The sequence below is a fragment of the Channa argus genome, chromosome 7 (assembly GCF_033026475.1).
Source record: "Channa argus isolate prfri chromosome 7, Channa argus male v1.0, whole genome shotgun sequence".
NCBI classification, from domain to species: Eukaryota; Metazoa; Chordata; class Actinopteri; order Anabantiformes; family Channidae; genus Channa; species Channa argus.
This window is the reverse complement of record NC_090203.1, coordinates 19,509,418-19,523,866: the sequence shown is the minus strand read 5'-3', so window position 1 is coordinate 19,523,866 and position 14,449 is coordinate 19,509,418. Positions and strand designations below refer to the sequence as shown.

Sequence of the window (14,449 nt, the reverse complement as noted above, 5' to 3'; positions counted from 1 at the left end):
GATGTGGTATGATGGTGTTTTAATGACAGGGACCTGCCAGTGACAGTGACACTGTGTGCGTGTGTGTGTGCGAAAGAGAGAGTGTGTGGATGTGTGTGTGGTGGGGGGGATCTGGCTGGGCCTGTTGATGATGGCAGAGTGATGAGATGGAGCCGTGCGGTGGAGATTAGACCTGTCTGCCTTCCACCATTTGCACCCACCTTCACACACACACACACACACACACACACACACACACACACACACACACACACACACACACACACACACACACACACACACACACAGCCTTTAACACTATTGCCACCCCACCACCCACCAGCCCTCCAAACTGCCCTACATTGCCACCTGCTATCCCAATATCTGACACACAAAAATGCACACTCTTATATACCCCACAATGCTCTTCTCTCCCCCACCTATAAACCCCCTGATCATCAGTGCCATGGTGGCAGCCATCAGAGCTGCCAACCGTGGGAGGGTCAATGAGCCAGTACCTGTAGTCGCACCAGGGGCAGCGGTACGGTTTCTCCCCGGTGTGAACCCGTTTGTGCCGCGATAGGTGGGACTGCGTGGTGGAAGCAAAGTTGCAGAGCTTGCATTTGAAGGGCCTCTCTCCTGTTGGTTGGAGGGGTTGGAATTATAAAACATAGAAAAAAGCAATGAAACCAAGACGATTGTGTTTTCAGTGACACTGCGTTGCGTCAACTTCACATTCTCTATAAAGCCCTTCACTAAGCTTTAGGAGCTACTAACCTACTGTGCATATAAGAAGTTTGTTAACATGGAATTCACTAGAATCTAATTGTCTCTGGTGTTTAATCATTGCTTCACTGAATTTTCCATGCTGGCAGGAATAACATCAGCAACTGATTTTAGTGCATCAAAAACAGAGAATATTTAGAAATACTAAATGTCAACACAATGTTGGGATAGTGAAACAACTTTAATCACAAAGACACATTACTTTTATGAGTGGCTTTATAAACCATTCAGGCAAGGTGGTCCCTGAATATGTCGCTGCATGACAACTGATTTGACTGTGCAGCTAATTCGGTGGAATTGACACATGTCAACACAGGAGAGGACGACAGAAATTGGAGGTTTTGGGGGGAAATGGAAGGGAAATTGAGGAGTAAACAAAATGAATTATGAAAACCTAAATGAATATTTATAACAGGATTCTTGATCCTTGGGTGCCTGCCAAACAACGGGTAAGAACAGTATTTGTTTCACTATCCCAATTTCCAAAAAAGCTCTCATTATTGACAGCCTATCTGAAAAATGCAATTTCCCTAAGCGACAGAATGACATGGTGAAATGATAACTGAAATTAAAAATCTCAGATTCAGTCAGCCATTCTGGTACACATGCCTATCACTGACAGCAGCATGTCACAGCGATGTGTGTGTGGGTGAGACAGCAAACAGTTGCTAAAAGTACAAAATGAAAATATTGTGGCTGTTCAGGTCTTAAAGTGTCAATGATAACACAAGGTCGAAAGGTCTGTGCATAACAAGAGTTTACATGTGTGTGTGTATTTGCTCACCTGTATGTTGGCGTCTGTGTTTAGTAAGGGCATGTCTTGTTCCTCCCGCAAACCCACACAGATCACACAGGTAAGACTTCTCCCCTGTAGAGACAGTTAGAGAGAAGATAAAACATCAGGGGCAAAGCGTAAAACAGAATGAGGGAAAGGCTCTAAAAAGTGAAATTGTCATTTAGATTTTGAAACATATTTGAAACATAGTTGCATTCAAATCCACAGCTACTTCAAAGGACCAAAACATTTAATCTTTGTATTCAAATGTTGAACTTTCAGCCCACCGCAGTTTATTTCTGTTTGTTGAAAGTGTAAAAGTGCTTAAAGCCTTTAATTTGGGGGGGGTTTGGTTTATTTGCGCCCAATAAAGTCAATTAAGCAAAAGACAACATGTTTATGTTGATGAATGCAAGTGAGGTCCTTAATAATAAAATCAACTGCGACTGTTTCTGGTTGCATTCACAGTAGTATGTGAAGCTACATAATTCATGGCATTTATCTTGTTTCAGTTGTTTTCTTTCTGTCTGCAGCAACTAAATATATCTCAGCATAATTAATCTGTCGCTGTTATTTTTTAAATTTTAAAGTAGCAGTGATTCATAAAAAAAGGATGATATACTTCACTCAGAAAGACTTGCAAAATGTCGTGGAACAGAATCTGAGCAGTCAAATAAAAGACAAAGAAGATGGATATGCTAAGCTATTATTTGGAAGAAATGTGTAGAAGGGGGTGAAAGGCAGAAACTGAGAAAGGAAAAGACAGACTGAACAGATGAACAGCGGGTCTAGTTGGCTAACAGATGAGCCAAGCAGAAGTCACAGATCACTAGTGTATATCCATCAGAGCTCTCACAGCTAACTAATTCCTCCAATCAGATGGATCCGTGTAAATATGTCAAATGGGGGACGGGAAATTGCCAGTGTGGTTTATTGACTGTGATAAAATCTGAAAAGCACCGCTGAACATAATTACATACTTGTCAGAGCCATAAAAATTAGCTTTATTATCAATGGGATGGTTTTGAACAACTTCATTTGGGGGCGATGCCTTCCAGATGGGGAGCGTGGAGAGCTTTTTTACACTCCCCCTCTCTTCCCTGCATCTGGCTCTGTCATTAACAGCATGATCCCCCCCTCTCTCTCTCTCTTACTTTGTTTCTACCTATTTCTCTCTCTGTCTGTACACAGTATGCAGACAGTCTCAAACTCCTGCAGACACACACACACAGCAAAATTTGTGTTAAGTCTCTCTCTGGGAAACACACGCACATGTACACACAAACACATTTATAGAATGGTCCCAGATGTGCGTTTACATCTTTGCACACGTACACACACATACCAAGATAACAAAGTTCTCACATATGGACTCACAAATCAAACTGCATGCAGTGTGTTTTTACGTACATATTTTATACTAGAACATGTACGGAAACACTGTGGGTGCCATACATTCTAACATGTCCGTACATTATATGCAACCAAGGTCCCCATCACTTAAATATTCATCTAAATGCTGATGCTGAACTCTCAGCTCTCGCCACACACTGATGACACATTCGGGTGACTCTTCCAGCTGGGCCTCAGCTATGCTCTGCTCCTCTTCTGCACAGATAGCAGCTTTCACTGAATCCGCAGAGACAAAGCAGCCTCAAGTTTCCTCTATTATACCCATTTGAAACCACTCGACTGTGAGAAGAGTTTTAATGCAGTGCCACTTAGAGGAGAGAAAAAGAGCCTTAAAAAAGGTGCATTTGTTAGCCGATTCATACGAGTTTACTTTTCAGTCTCAGTGTGAATGGCATTAAAGAAACAATGTTTTCATACTCACTGTCAGCTACAACATTATTACCACCTGATGATGGTCAGCATGGGACTACAGAGCCCCATACACAACAATTTGCAAGCACTTTATGTTCTGACACCTGTCGATCAGTACCAGCATTAAATTCTTCTCATGCTACCTCTGGTCCACCACAACATTGAGACCAGGTGCAGGTTTGTTGTGGTTGACTGGTGGGAACTCTATTCTGCTACCTTTGTGAAATTACCTCAGAATCTGAAAAATTATAGAGAAATAAAATCATCCAAATTGGCTGCAACAGTATTTGTATTTATAGAGAAGAATAAATATCAGCAGAAAAAAGAATACATTACAAATAACCTCTGGCAATCATACAAATGAACAATGGACACTGACATATCAGAAAAAATGAATCCCTAAAACTTGATTTTAAATCTTGAATATTTCCCAATATCATTAAATACTGTATTAGTAATTAAATAAATACCATTGCAAAAAAAAGCTACATCTTAGGGTATAGTTTTTCATACGTTTTACAGTCAAAAACTGTGCAGGAGTAGCTTGATCAGTCGTTCGGTAATGTATGTCAACGCCCCGCAAATGTTCATTGACTTTGTATAAGGTAATTTGTGCATAGTGTGTTCATATTAGTGACTGCATGCTGTTCTGTGCTCATAAATACATGACATTTGCCTTTTTCCATCTGAGCCCCATTTACGAATGAGAAATGCAAAGACAAAACGCAAATTTCTAGTGCGAAATTACCAAAATTGGTAGAACACCGACAGAAAGTTTTGTTCGTGTAGGACCCCATTGCTCATACAGAGAAAACTAATTTTAGGGCCTTTAATTAAAATAAACAAAAAACTCCTTAATTTCTGTTTTTCTAAACTGCAGAAAAGTAACTAAACATGTGGTCAGACTTTTTTTCCCTATTAGAAAAACAGCACCAGTGCCGCCCCAAAACCTCCTCTCCCTTCGTCTCCTCCCTCCTTTCCATCTCTCATTATGCCCAAACGTTACAAGACCCCACCACAGAAAAATCTATAGCCATCGATCCCTGCGCCCAGCCACAGTCGCCACAATTATTCTTGAGGAGGAAACATTGGCGATAAATTACATGTGTGCTTTCCATCTGCTGTTCTGTGGCGGGGAGCCTACGAGGACATGAGTGGGGACAGCAAGGTGGGGTAGTACAAGAGATGCTGCTGTCAATACAGAGGGATCTAGTTGGATAAAGCAACATTGACCCCATCCCCCACCCCCAACTTACACACAACCTTGCGTTGGCTTCCCTGTGACCTCTAAGACTTCACTTTAAAAAACTTTTTTGTAATGTCACCCTAAAACATTCGATTTAATCACAACTCCAACCTGGATTCAGTCTGGAACCATGAACTCAAGCGTCACTGTAAGCTTTTCCCTTGAAAGTGGTTAAGGTCAGCTGCAAACAAACACAGATAAACACGTAACCCAGGATACCTAAAGTCCAGTACCAGTTTCAAAATTCTCCAAACATTTCTTTCCAATGTGTCTTCTTTCTTTCTTTCTTTCTTAGCCTAGAACTGTTTTTAAACCTCTGATACACCTCAACCCTCTAACCATTAAATATGCTTTATTGCAAGACAATGAAAGAACATCGAAGTCAAAATATACAACCTCTCTTGCATTTGTGTATATGGATATATATATATATATATATATATATATATATATATATATATATATATATGTGTGTGTGTGTGTGTATGTGTGTTTATAAATGTGTGTGTGTTTTAAATAACCCCGATGGAGTCTGCATGCAGCTATAATTGCCTCCCTCATTAGTTATGTTTTAGCAGGAGCGGATGGGAGGGCAATTAATTTTACCGCTTAATTTTTGACACGGAATCCGCTGCTGTATTGATGTGCACGCCATTTTGGGTCTCATTTTTCAGCAAAATTAATTGACAAAGTGTGAAGATTTATCAGCATATTGCCAGATTAAGCGACAAACTGAAGCAATGAGGAAATCAATTGTGGCCCTGTCGCTGTGTTCAACTCCCCCCAACCCACCACCCAACTCCCCACAATGCCCAAGAGCCTGGGAAAAGCTGGGTGGGTCAGATGCAGTGCACTTATTTATTTATTTGAGTCGCTCATTCATCAGGCGTTACAAATGACCCTGGTGGCTGACGACCACTGAATCCTCCACCCCCGCCCTCCTCCCACTCCCTCAGACACGACTGGTGTGTAAGGAGGGAGTGATTAACATAAAAAACACACAAATCAGGGGAGAACAATGAATACCATTAGAGGCAGGAGAAGGAAAGCTTGAGGTGTTAACTTTTTTTCTCTCTGCATGTCACAACCTGCGAGTCTATCTACGACTTGACAAAATTAGACATTTTCATTTTCATTCATGTACTCTTAGCCATAAACTGTTAGTTTGGCTAAAATGTAGCCTTAGGTGTGATGCAAAATGTGCATTTTGACTTTGCCTTTTTCTATTGTGCTGATTTAACTATTTGCTCAAACCAGGTCCTTTAAGTTTCTGTTGCTATGCCTGTCATGCTTTCTCACATGACCCATTGCACTTTACTAGAATAATAGAGGCAGACATACCACGTTAAATCTTTAATAAATTCTGAAATAGTAAGTCTCTTGAATCTCAGTAAAATAATTCTTGTACAAAGGTAAAATAAATTTCTAGCAAACAACCATCAGTTTATCTAAAATTGTTGCAGTAGAGTGGCAAATTGTATCACTGTGAGAAGTGGTCTGTAAGACGTGTCACACATACAGATGGACAGTAAAGAACTTTAATTTTAGCAAACAAACACAGTGTTTACACTTTTCAATTTTTGGGTTTGGGAAAAACTATAAAGTTCTTGCTAAAGGGTTATACACAGCTTCATTGTTTAAAAACTACTTATTCATCCCAAAATATAACTGGTGTATCTAACGAATTCAAGAATGTAAGTATTATGTTTTTGTCATTAGCATTTCCTAAATCATTTACTCTGTGTATTGTCTCACTGTTCAACCTGCTCCTCTGTCTCATATATATATATACACAGTCAGTCAAAATTGCCACTGCGATTACATTCTTGTTAGAGGGATACTTTTACAGATGCATCTCATAAGCCACATGTGTGTCTAATTTTACTGAGCCAAAGTACAAACTCCCCAGTTAGTCATCGCCCTGTGAGTCCGTACATAACCCACACACACGTTCTGTAACATCCCCTCCATTACTGACTGCTCCGTTCCGAGGACAGATTAGTTCAACTTTTAAATCTCCTTCTTATTTTGTTAGTATTACATCTTAGCGCCGTGAAGGAGCCGATTTATATCCTTTAAACAGATCACAGAAATGCAGATAATATTTCAGTGTGTCAGGTTGGCTGCTGGAATGTAATTGCAGTGATTGTATAGCTGTAGCTAACAGTCCAACCCTGCACCAATTACGGCTGTAAAAGGAGTGTCGGAGGTCACAGAAGAGCAAATTGTGTTAGCTTTTTTGGGCCTTTCGAATCAAGTTAGGTCTTGTTGCTCACTAAAATGAGGTTGTTTTAGGTTCAGTCTTAATTCTCCCATTTTCATATGTACTCTGTAACCCTTGATCTATCAAGTACTCTTATTCAATCACTTTCCTTTTTCCATCTCAATCACTTCACTTCCTTTCTTCAACTGTGATACCTCCTGCCAAACTCTCTCTCTCACTCCCTCTCTCTCTTTCTCTCTCTCTCTCACACACACACACCCACGCAAACACACCCCACACACACATACCCCACACCTTTCCAGGTGACAGCTAGGTGACAGCATGATGCCAGCAGCCTGATGTGGAATGATGAGGGCTGGAAACAAATGAAAATAAAACGTCTAATTATGTCAGAGGCGCCTTGACGTTACATCACTGTTAAAACACATTTAAAATAACATCCAGCAAGCCTTACACTTACGCAGGCACACACACAGCAGGCACCCGTGACGGATGGAGGGCTCTCCTGCAAGCGCTCAGTCAGGCTGTCAGGCCACTGGCTGCTGCTGTTTCTGTCATTGACTTAAAAGGGCATCAAGGAACCGTGTGTGGGACATTACTGAGGCCGAGGGGAAACTGCTGGGCTGCAGCATAAAGACACTTTCAAAGAGGCTGACTTGGGCTCCTATTGAGGGGCTATTATTCAAGACAGTATCCTCCCACCGCCCACCGCACCATCTGTCTATCCAAAGTTTTTAGAAAGTAAAAAAATACGACTGAGCACAGTCCCACAGTGTACTGTACTGTATGTATATAAATAAAATGGAAGGATGAAATTGGAAAGAAAGTGCACTGTATAAAAAAAGAAAATAAATTATGAAAATATCAACTGATTTTATCACTGATTTTCATGGTTTTGATTTCATGTAGCTTTTATGTTTTTGGAGCCAGTACAAAAGTGATAAATAAAGATACTCATACAATTGGAGATTATAACAGCAATTTGTTACAAATTCCTACTATGTATTGTTTAAATTTTGATGGAATTGGTTATGACAAACTTAGTCACCATCAGCATGCGTAATTAGCTGATTCATTTTATAACGGTTCCCATTTTTGGATCAAAGGTAAAAGACACATGACATGAAGACATTTCATATACCATACAAGTACATGCACATTTTTTTTTGTTTTCACACATGTTTCATCACAGATGAACAGACAGTGAAAGGGTGTAATGTGATTTAAAAAACAGTCTTGAGGATCAGATGGATTTGATGAACACACTCTTGTTGACCAGCTGGGTTTGGGAAACACACACACACACACACACACACACACACACACACACACACACACACACACACACACACACACAAACACACACACACACACACAGACTTGGTGACCAGATGGATTTGGGGGAGATACACATGACAAGCAGTTGGATTTAGGGAATACACATTACCTTAATTCCCACACTAAACAATCCTCCAAGTCTGGAGGATGGCAGAAAACAAAAACAAACATGAAATTCAAACATCTTTTTGCCCTGTTTTTCTTCTCCCTTTGGCTAGTCATTGTCTTTATTCAAATATAATTGGCTGATGTAACATCATAGAATAGTGAAGGTCCTTTTGGGATCAGGACATAAGGGTTTAATCATTTAAGAAGAGTGTCTGCAGGAAAGCCAAAAAGTAGTTCTCGACTTTCTCTGGATGTTGAAAATCAGTACAGATGGACAAGTCATGGCTATTATCGGCCAAAAACGTGTGTATATTTTTTTCCAAACAAAGCTGTGAAGATTCATAATTAATGTGAGATTTTCACAACTAACACAAAAACTGTATTTTGTTGAAAAGTCTACAGCTATAGAGGAATGAAAAAGTACATTTTGTGTGATCCAAGTATAGCGTTTCTTGATAAATAACCCTTTGTCCCCAAAACACTGATTGCCTGTAAAAAGCAAATCTCATGAATTTTACAGTTTAGAGTGTCAGTCAATGTGTTTATGTAGGCGTGCTGCAGTAATGGTTCGCAGTGGAGGTTGCTAGCTCTCAGTGTCTCACCAGTGTGTGTCCTGTAGTGGTCCTTCATGGCTGACAGGTTGAGGAAGGCGTAGTGGCAAGATGGCCAGGCACACTTATATGGTTTTTCCCCACTGTGCAGTTTCATGTGGTTGTTCAGGGCCCATTTTTCACTGAAGGAGCGTTCACACAACTTACATTCGAACTTCCTGCAGGAAAAAAAGAGAGAGGCAGAGGGGAATGAGGAGGAGGGTGGAAAAAAAAAAACGAAGAGTTATTTACTGATCCCAAAGCTGACGTGAAATGCTAAAAAACCTACCCTGTGAAAAAGGAAATGGAGGTTGCTGAGTACTTGCGCTCACAGAGCACAGGGCCATATGATTGTGTGCTGTACATCTACGCCCACACACACACACACACACACACACACCAAGTGCAGTTGGCTGCTGGTGTGTCATGTCTGTATAAGCAGGCATTGATTTTTCTGTCCTGGCCTGCCACCTCCACCATTTATTCTCTGCTTTGCACCAGGGCCCAGAGGACTAGAGAAATTCTGTTACAGTCCACGCACACACACTCACCCGCACGTGCACACACACAGACCCACATCCCGCAGGGCCAGTGGGGAGAATAGAGTTCACCTGTCCGGCGTCCCTGACCACTTAGCTGGGGCTAAATGAACAGTTAGCAACATTTTACCTCCTGCTTCCCTCTTAAGGCTCCTGTTTTAGAGCTTCTCTCCATTAACTTCTCTACAAGCACATCTTGCCTATTTCGGTCAACATCACCAACATCAGTGCTTGCTCTGCTTTGGATTGTGAGAATCAATCCAATAAGTACAAAAGCATGATTTATTACATGCGCTGTGTGTCATTTTGTTGTAATGTGCCAAAAAGCCTCATTTGAGAATCAGAGCAAAAATGTGAATATGCATGCTGCTCTTTCTTTACATGGACATCTGTCTATTCTTCATGCTGACGCCTACGATCCAACAAAAGCTGTGTTTGTGTGTGTTTTTTTTATTTTTTATCAGTGTGTAGGATGTTTGCACCTATATTCATCTGCTGTGTTATTAGGCTTCAAGAGACACACAGAAGTAAAAACAATAGAAAAAGCCTGTGCTTGAATTAATCTTTACCCTGCTCTATAATTTAGGCGTAGAATGACTAATGTGCGAGTCATAAACAAATGAAGTCGGGTTTTGGGGAGCATTCGTCTTGCAGCGAGGACCATGTTATTTTAGGGAGGGCGGCTGTCTTTAAGCCCTGATTGTGTCGCTTAATCCCCGTGGTATCTGTTTCATAGCGAGCAGCATGACACTCACCTGAACAAATAATGACTCCATGCAGCATGTACTATGTGTCTGAATCAATAATTCAAACTCATACATCTTCCTTACTGGAAGGGGGGGGGGAGAATTAAAGATGGGGAGGGGGGGAGAGGGAGAGGAAAATGTGTCCTGGCTTCCATATCAATCTATATGTTCCATAAAGATTAATCTAAATCTGATATGGATGTCATCCTATGCTAGTTGAGAGAACATTTTAAGCTCACTTACCAGGAAGGATGGAGGAGCTTTAAAATAGTGCGTTTATCACCTGGTTCTAAGCTCAAATGCATATTTAAACATCCATCTCTTTCTCCTATTCTCATCAAGTAACTTGCCAGAAGCTCTATTTGACCAACAGATGTACATCTGAATCTCTTTCTCTTTCCTTCTTCTCTGTGGTATTTATAGAACGGCTCGCCTTCCATGCCACTGTGGGAGAGGTAAATAAGATGAGTGAAGAGATGCTATCTTTTATTGTAAGCATTATGCACAACACTCCTGCTTTATGAGCTAAACGGGCCATTGTTTATCACGGGGCATAATCACAAAGTCAGGCAGGCAGGCCTTGACGTGGGCATGCGGCATGCTGGGATGGAGGAAAAACGAGCGAGAGAGGGAAGGCAGGAGGAGAGGAGAGAAGATGGAGGAGTCAGGGCTGGCAGAGTTGACTATCAGTGGGGGTTTTGTAAGGATGAGAGGAGGGTTTGCGTCTGTTTTTATGGGATCAGATGGAGCGCTTTGATCTTGTCCCCGCATGTCAGATCCCGTCACGATCCACCGTCTCGCCCATACATATGCATACTGCCTCTAAACAGCCAGGCACCATGCAAAACACACCAAAGGTAGGAGGTAGAGGGAAGAGAGATAGAGGGAAAGTGAGAAATGGGTTGAGTGAATGTGTTTGTGTATGCATGGTGTTAAAGGAGGGAGGAGGAGAGAAATGGAGAGACAGAAGTAAGAGGGACAAAAAAGTCTCCCAATTTAATACATTTAAAGACTTTTAAAATGCTTCCGAGGACTGATTTTAATAAAAAACTCACATTCAAAATAAACTCACCTAAACATGTACAGATGTGTATCATTATTCTAAAACAACAGAAGCATCAATCTGTGGGTGTAGGATGATGGCAATGATAAAGCATTTCTATTTCTGGAACAATTTAACTGTGATATTTTTCCTTTAGAAGAGAAAATGAGAAGCTCGGGTCTCAATGTGCAGATACTGTACAGATTATGAACATCTTTGAAGCCTGTTTTAAAACCTTAAAGTAAAAATATACAAAAAGGTAAAAATACTTAATAAAAAGGGATTAAAAAGAATTATACTTACTATTTTACATTGACAAGTCCTTGGCTTGTTTATGATAGTTTGAAATTCTGATCAGCATAACACAGATTACCGTGAACAGATTTTATTCCTAGTCATTATCGTTCTCCCTTTTGCATCTGTTCACTCCTTCCCTCTCTGCACTCCTCCCATTCCGTGTCATTATTAAGCAAAGAGACATGATTGACACCTCGTGCAGATTTAGTCAAAGTCCCAGGTAGGCCTACATACTGCTATGTCTATAGTGACACGCGTTACCGCGTTGCTGCGGTTTGATCCTGTCATCATGTAGGGCTACTGTCAGAACATCACAGGCCACACTGGCCTTAATTGTGCTATAAATCCCATAGGATTTACCGCGGCTCTAACAGGGGTTGGGAAGACATACTTGACTCTCTACCACACACTCGCTATCACCACCAAGTGGTGAGGTGGTGTGATGAAGAGGATCTTGCAGTGTGTGTTTAGTGCAAACTGTAATCATATGTAATAAATAAAAAAGTGCTAAGAAGACAAACAAGAGATTGAAATACTTGCTCTATGCCACAGAATTCAGTGCTTCAGGGATAAAAGAAACTTTCCCTGCATAAAGTTGAATCAACACCCTTTCTCCTCCAGAACATTACCCTAATCGACTGCCAGGTGAACACACAGCGTTTTTTTAATTGACTGGATTAATTGTGTCGGCCTTTTCTGACAGTTAAAGAATCCTAGTTGTTCATGTTGTGTTGGCCGGTCGGTGTGAGAGGAAATAATCCGCTGATGCTCTCACACTGCAGCACAAAGACAGAAAGAGGGAGAGAGGCCGGCTCTCGCCTCAAGCCAAACTGACACAAACAGACAACTTCAAAGTGAAGACTGTTGTTTATTTGGCGAAGGGAAAGGGGGGGAAGATAGGGAAAAAAAGAGAGAGAAAATGTATCTGATATGCAACTGTCAGGAGAGCATTTTCACATGCAAAATAGTGAGTGAGTGAGAGAGATTACCTAGAGGGAGGAACATGACAGCATTCACTAGGGTCAGGACGGATCATCATCTTCAGCCCCCCTCCTCCCTCATCTCTCCCCCCATCGCTCTATCTTTATCTTTCTCCGTTTCCCTCCCTCCTTCTTTCCGTTTTGCCCTCCTCTGCCTTTCCTTCTCATCCTGTTTTCAGACTTCATCACTCTGCACTTCGACAACCCGGCAGCTTAAATCCAGACTAAATTAGCTGAATGAAGATTAAATCATTTGGCCCTGAGCTCTCCAAGATATTGGGAGGAAGACTGAGTAAGCCTTAAATGGTGTCTGACTGGGTCCGGACCTATATATGTGTCTAAAGAGAGCCTCTTCCTTCAATGGCAGTCAATTGAAACCTGATTAGACGGTGGTGTTGGGTAAAAAATGGGGAAAAGATTAAATTTCTTGGACAACTGTTTCCTAAGTAAGGGCAATTGGCTTCGTTATTTTTCGTTTGCGTGCACAATGTCGACCGATGACAGGCTTGTTCCTAGGCTACGATATTGAACCAGGCAACATCATCGCTCACAGTGCTTAGGAGAAATGCTCTAGAAAGTGCTGTAGTCAATGTGGTCTGCGGGTACTCAAATCAGTCTCCTGGATGGCACTAGTTTAACATTCAAATGAGCAAAGACAATGATCTCTGGCCTGCAGTACAAACTATACTACAGAGAAAGAGAACAGGATCTCTTAGGAACAAATCTACGAATGATCCCAGCACAAGGGCATTTTATAGTGACACATCTGTGGAGTTATATCATACTGGGACCTGCAGGAGTGTAGAGCCAGCATGTCACACAAAACAACAACTAAAACCTCCATGAAGAGGCCACATGTGTCTGCAGAGTATTGTAGATGAACCTCCTCTGAGAGGGCTGCTGCTGCATATGACTGCAATATAAACAACGGTACACAACAGAGATGCTGCTGCTGATTTATGTTTACCTTCAATCCCGGGAGAAAGGGGGGGAGGAGGAGGAGAGGTGGGAAAAAAGATAATGAAATAAATAATAAAAGACCAGGCCCATCAGATAAGCTGCTGTTTATCCCGCTGTAGGGCAAATACAAATTGTCAATTTAATGAACACGGTGGACGTGATGAAAGCGGGGTGAAGGAGCCTCCTGCCTGACAAACAATCAGGAAATGTTATCTTAATATTGTTGAGGCTGTTATTCAGCCCATAACTTAGGGGGTGGGGAGAGGCCATGAGGAGAAGGAGGTGGCATGGGAGAGGGAGAGGGGGGTACAAAGGCCAGGTCCCTCTGTGGTGGTCCTGTTATTGCCTGTTTTTATTATGAGCCATATCTCAATAGTCCCAAACACACTTTGAAACACACAGACTTAAATGTGAGACAAGGAAGTGTATGCACACAAAGTAGACACTTGCACAAACCACACCACACACACACACACACACACACACCACTTTAAATTACTGAAAATCTTTTTTGCAAGAAAAAAAAAACTTGATTCTCAACAAAACACTCCAAAATGCTCTGTGTGTGTGCGTGTGCATATTGGTGTAACATCTTTCTAGACTCATCTATTTAAAACCTTAATAGGTTTTAAAGATAAAAGACTATTAATCAACATGTTTCAAAAAAAAAAAAAAAAAAAAAACACCTGCAAATCAAGGACTTCAAAAAAGCTTCTTGCTGAAATTCGCATCTACTGAAAAGCACAGGAAGCCTGATTTGTGTGACATGGTGCGGTCAAAGGCCCCCTTCCAGCCCCCCCCTCACCCTTTAACTGGCACTTTAAAATGTGTCCAGATGCTTCGCAGCTCAAATTCTTTTTTTGTAGGTCTTGAATTTAAAGCATCGCAATCTGAGCAGCTACCAAAATTAAATATTATCTCCATATTTATATATTGCTGGCACTAAATTGCGTCGGGAAGAATTACTATCAATATGAATATCTGCAACAATAACTCAGCCGCAGTGCTGAGGACA

General features: G+C 41.3%; 1 protein-coding gene across 3 annotated transcripts in view; it reads right to left on the bottom strand.

Annotated features, from left to right (window-relative positions):
- The window catches only part of znf407 (zinc finger protein 407), a 135,043-nt gene that overhangs the window by 47,178 nt on the left and 73,416 nt on the right, over window positions 1-14,449 (bottom strand). For all 3 annotated transcript variants that reach the window (XR_010914849.1, XM_067510540.1, XM_067510541.1), the window contains exons 6-8: window positions 8,883-9,049; window positions 1,550-1,633; window positions 498-618 (exon numbers count right to left, since the gene is read on the bottom strand). Coding sequence is in view for 2 of the 3 variants with exons in the window: in XM_067510540.1 (XP_067366641.1) it covers window positions 498-618; window positions 1,550-1,633; window positions 8,883-9,049 (372 nt within the window). In the remaining variant the exon portion in view is untranslated. The remainder of the gene's footprint in view (window positions 1-497; window positions 619-1,549; window positions 1,634-8,882; window positions 9,050-14,449) is intronic.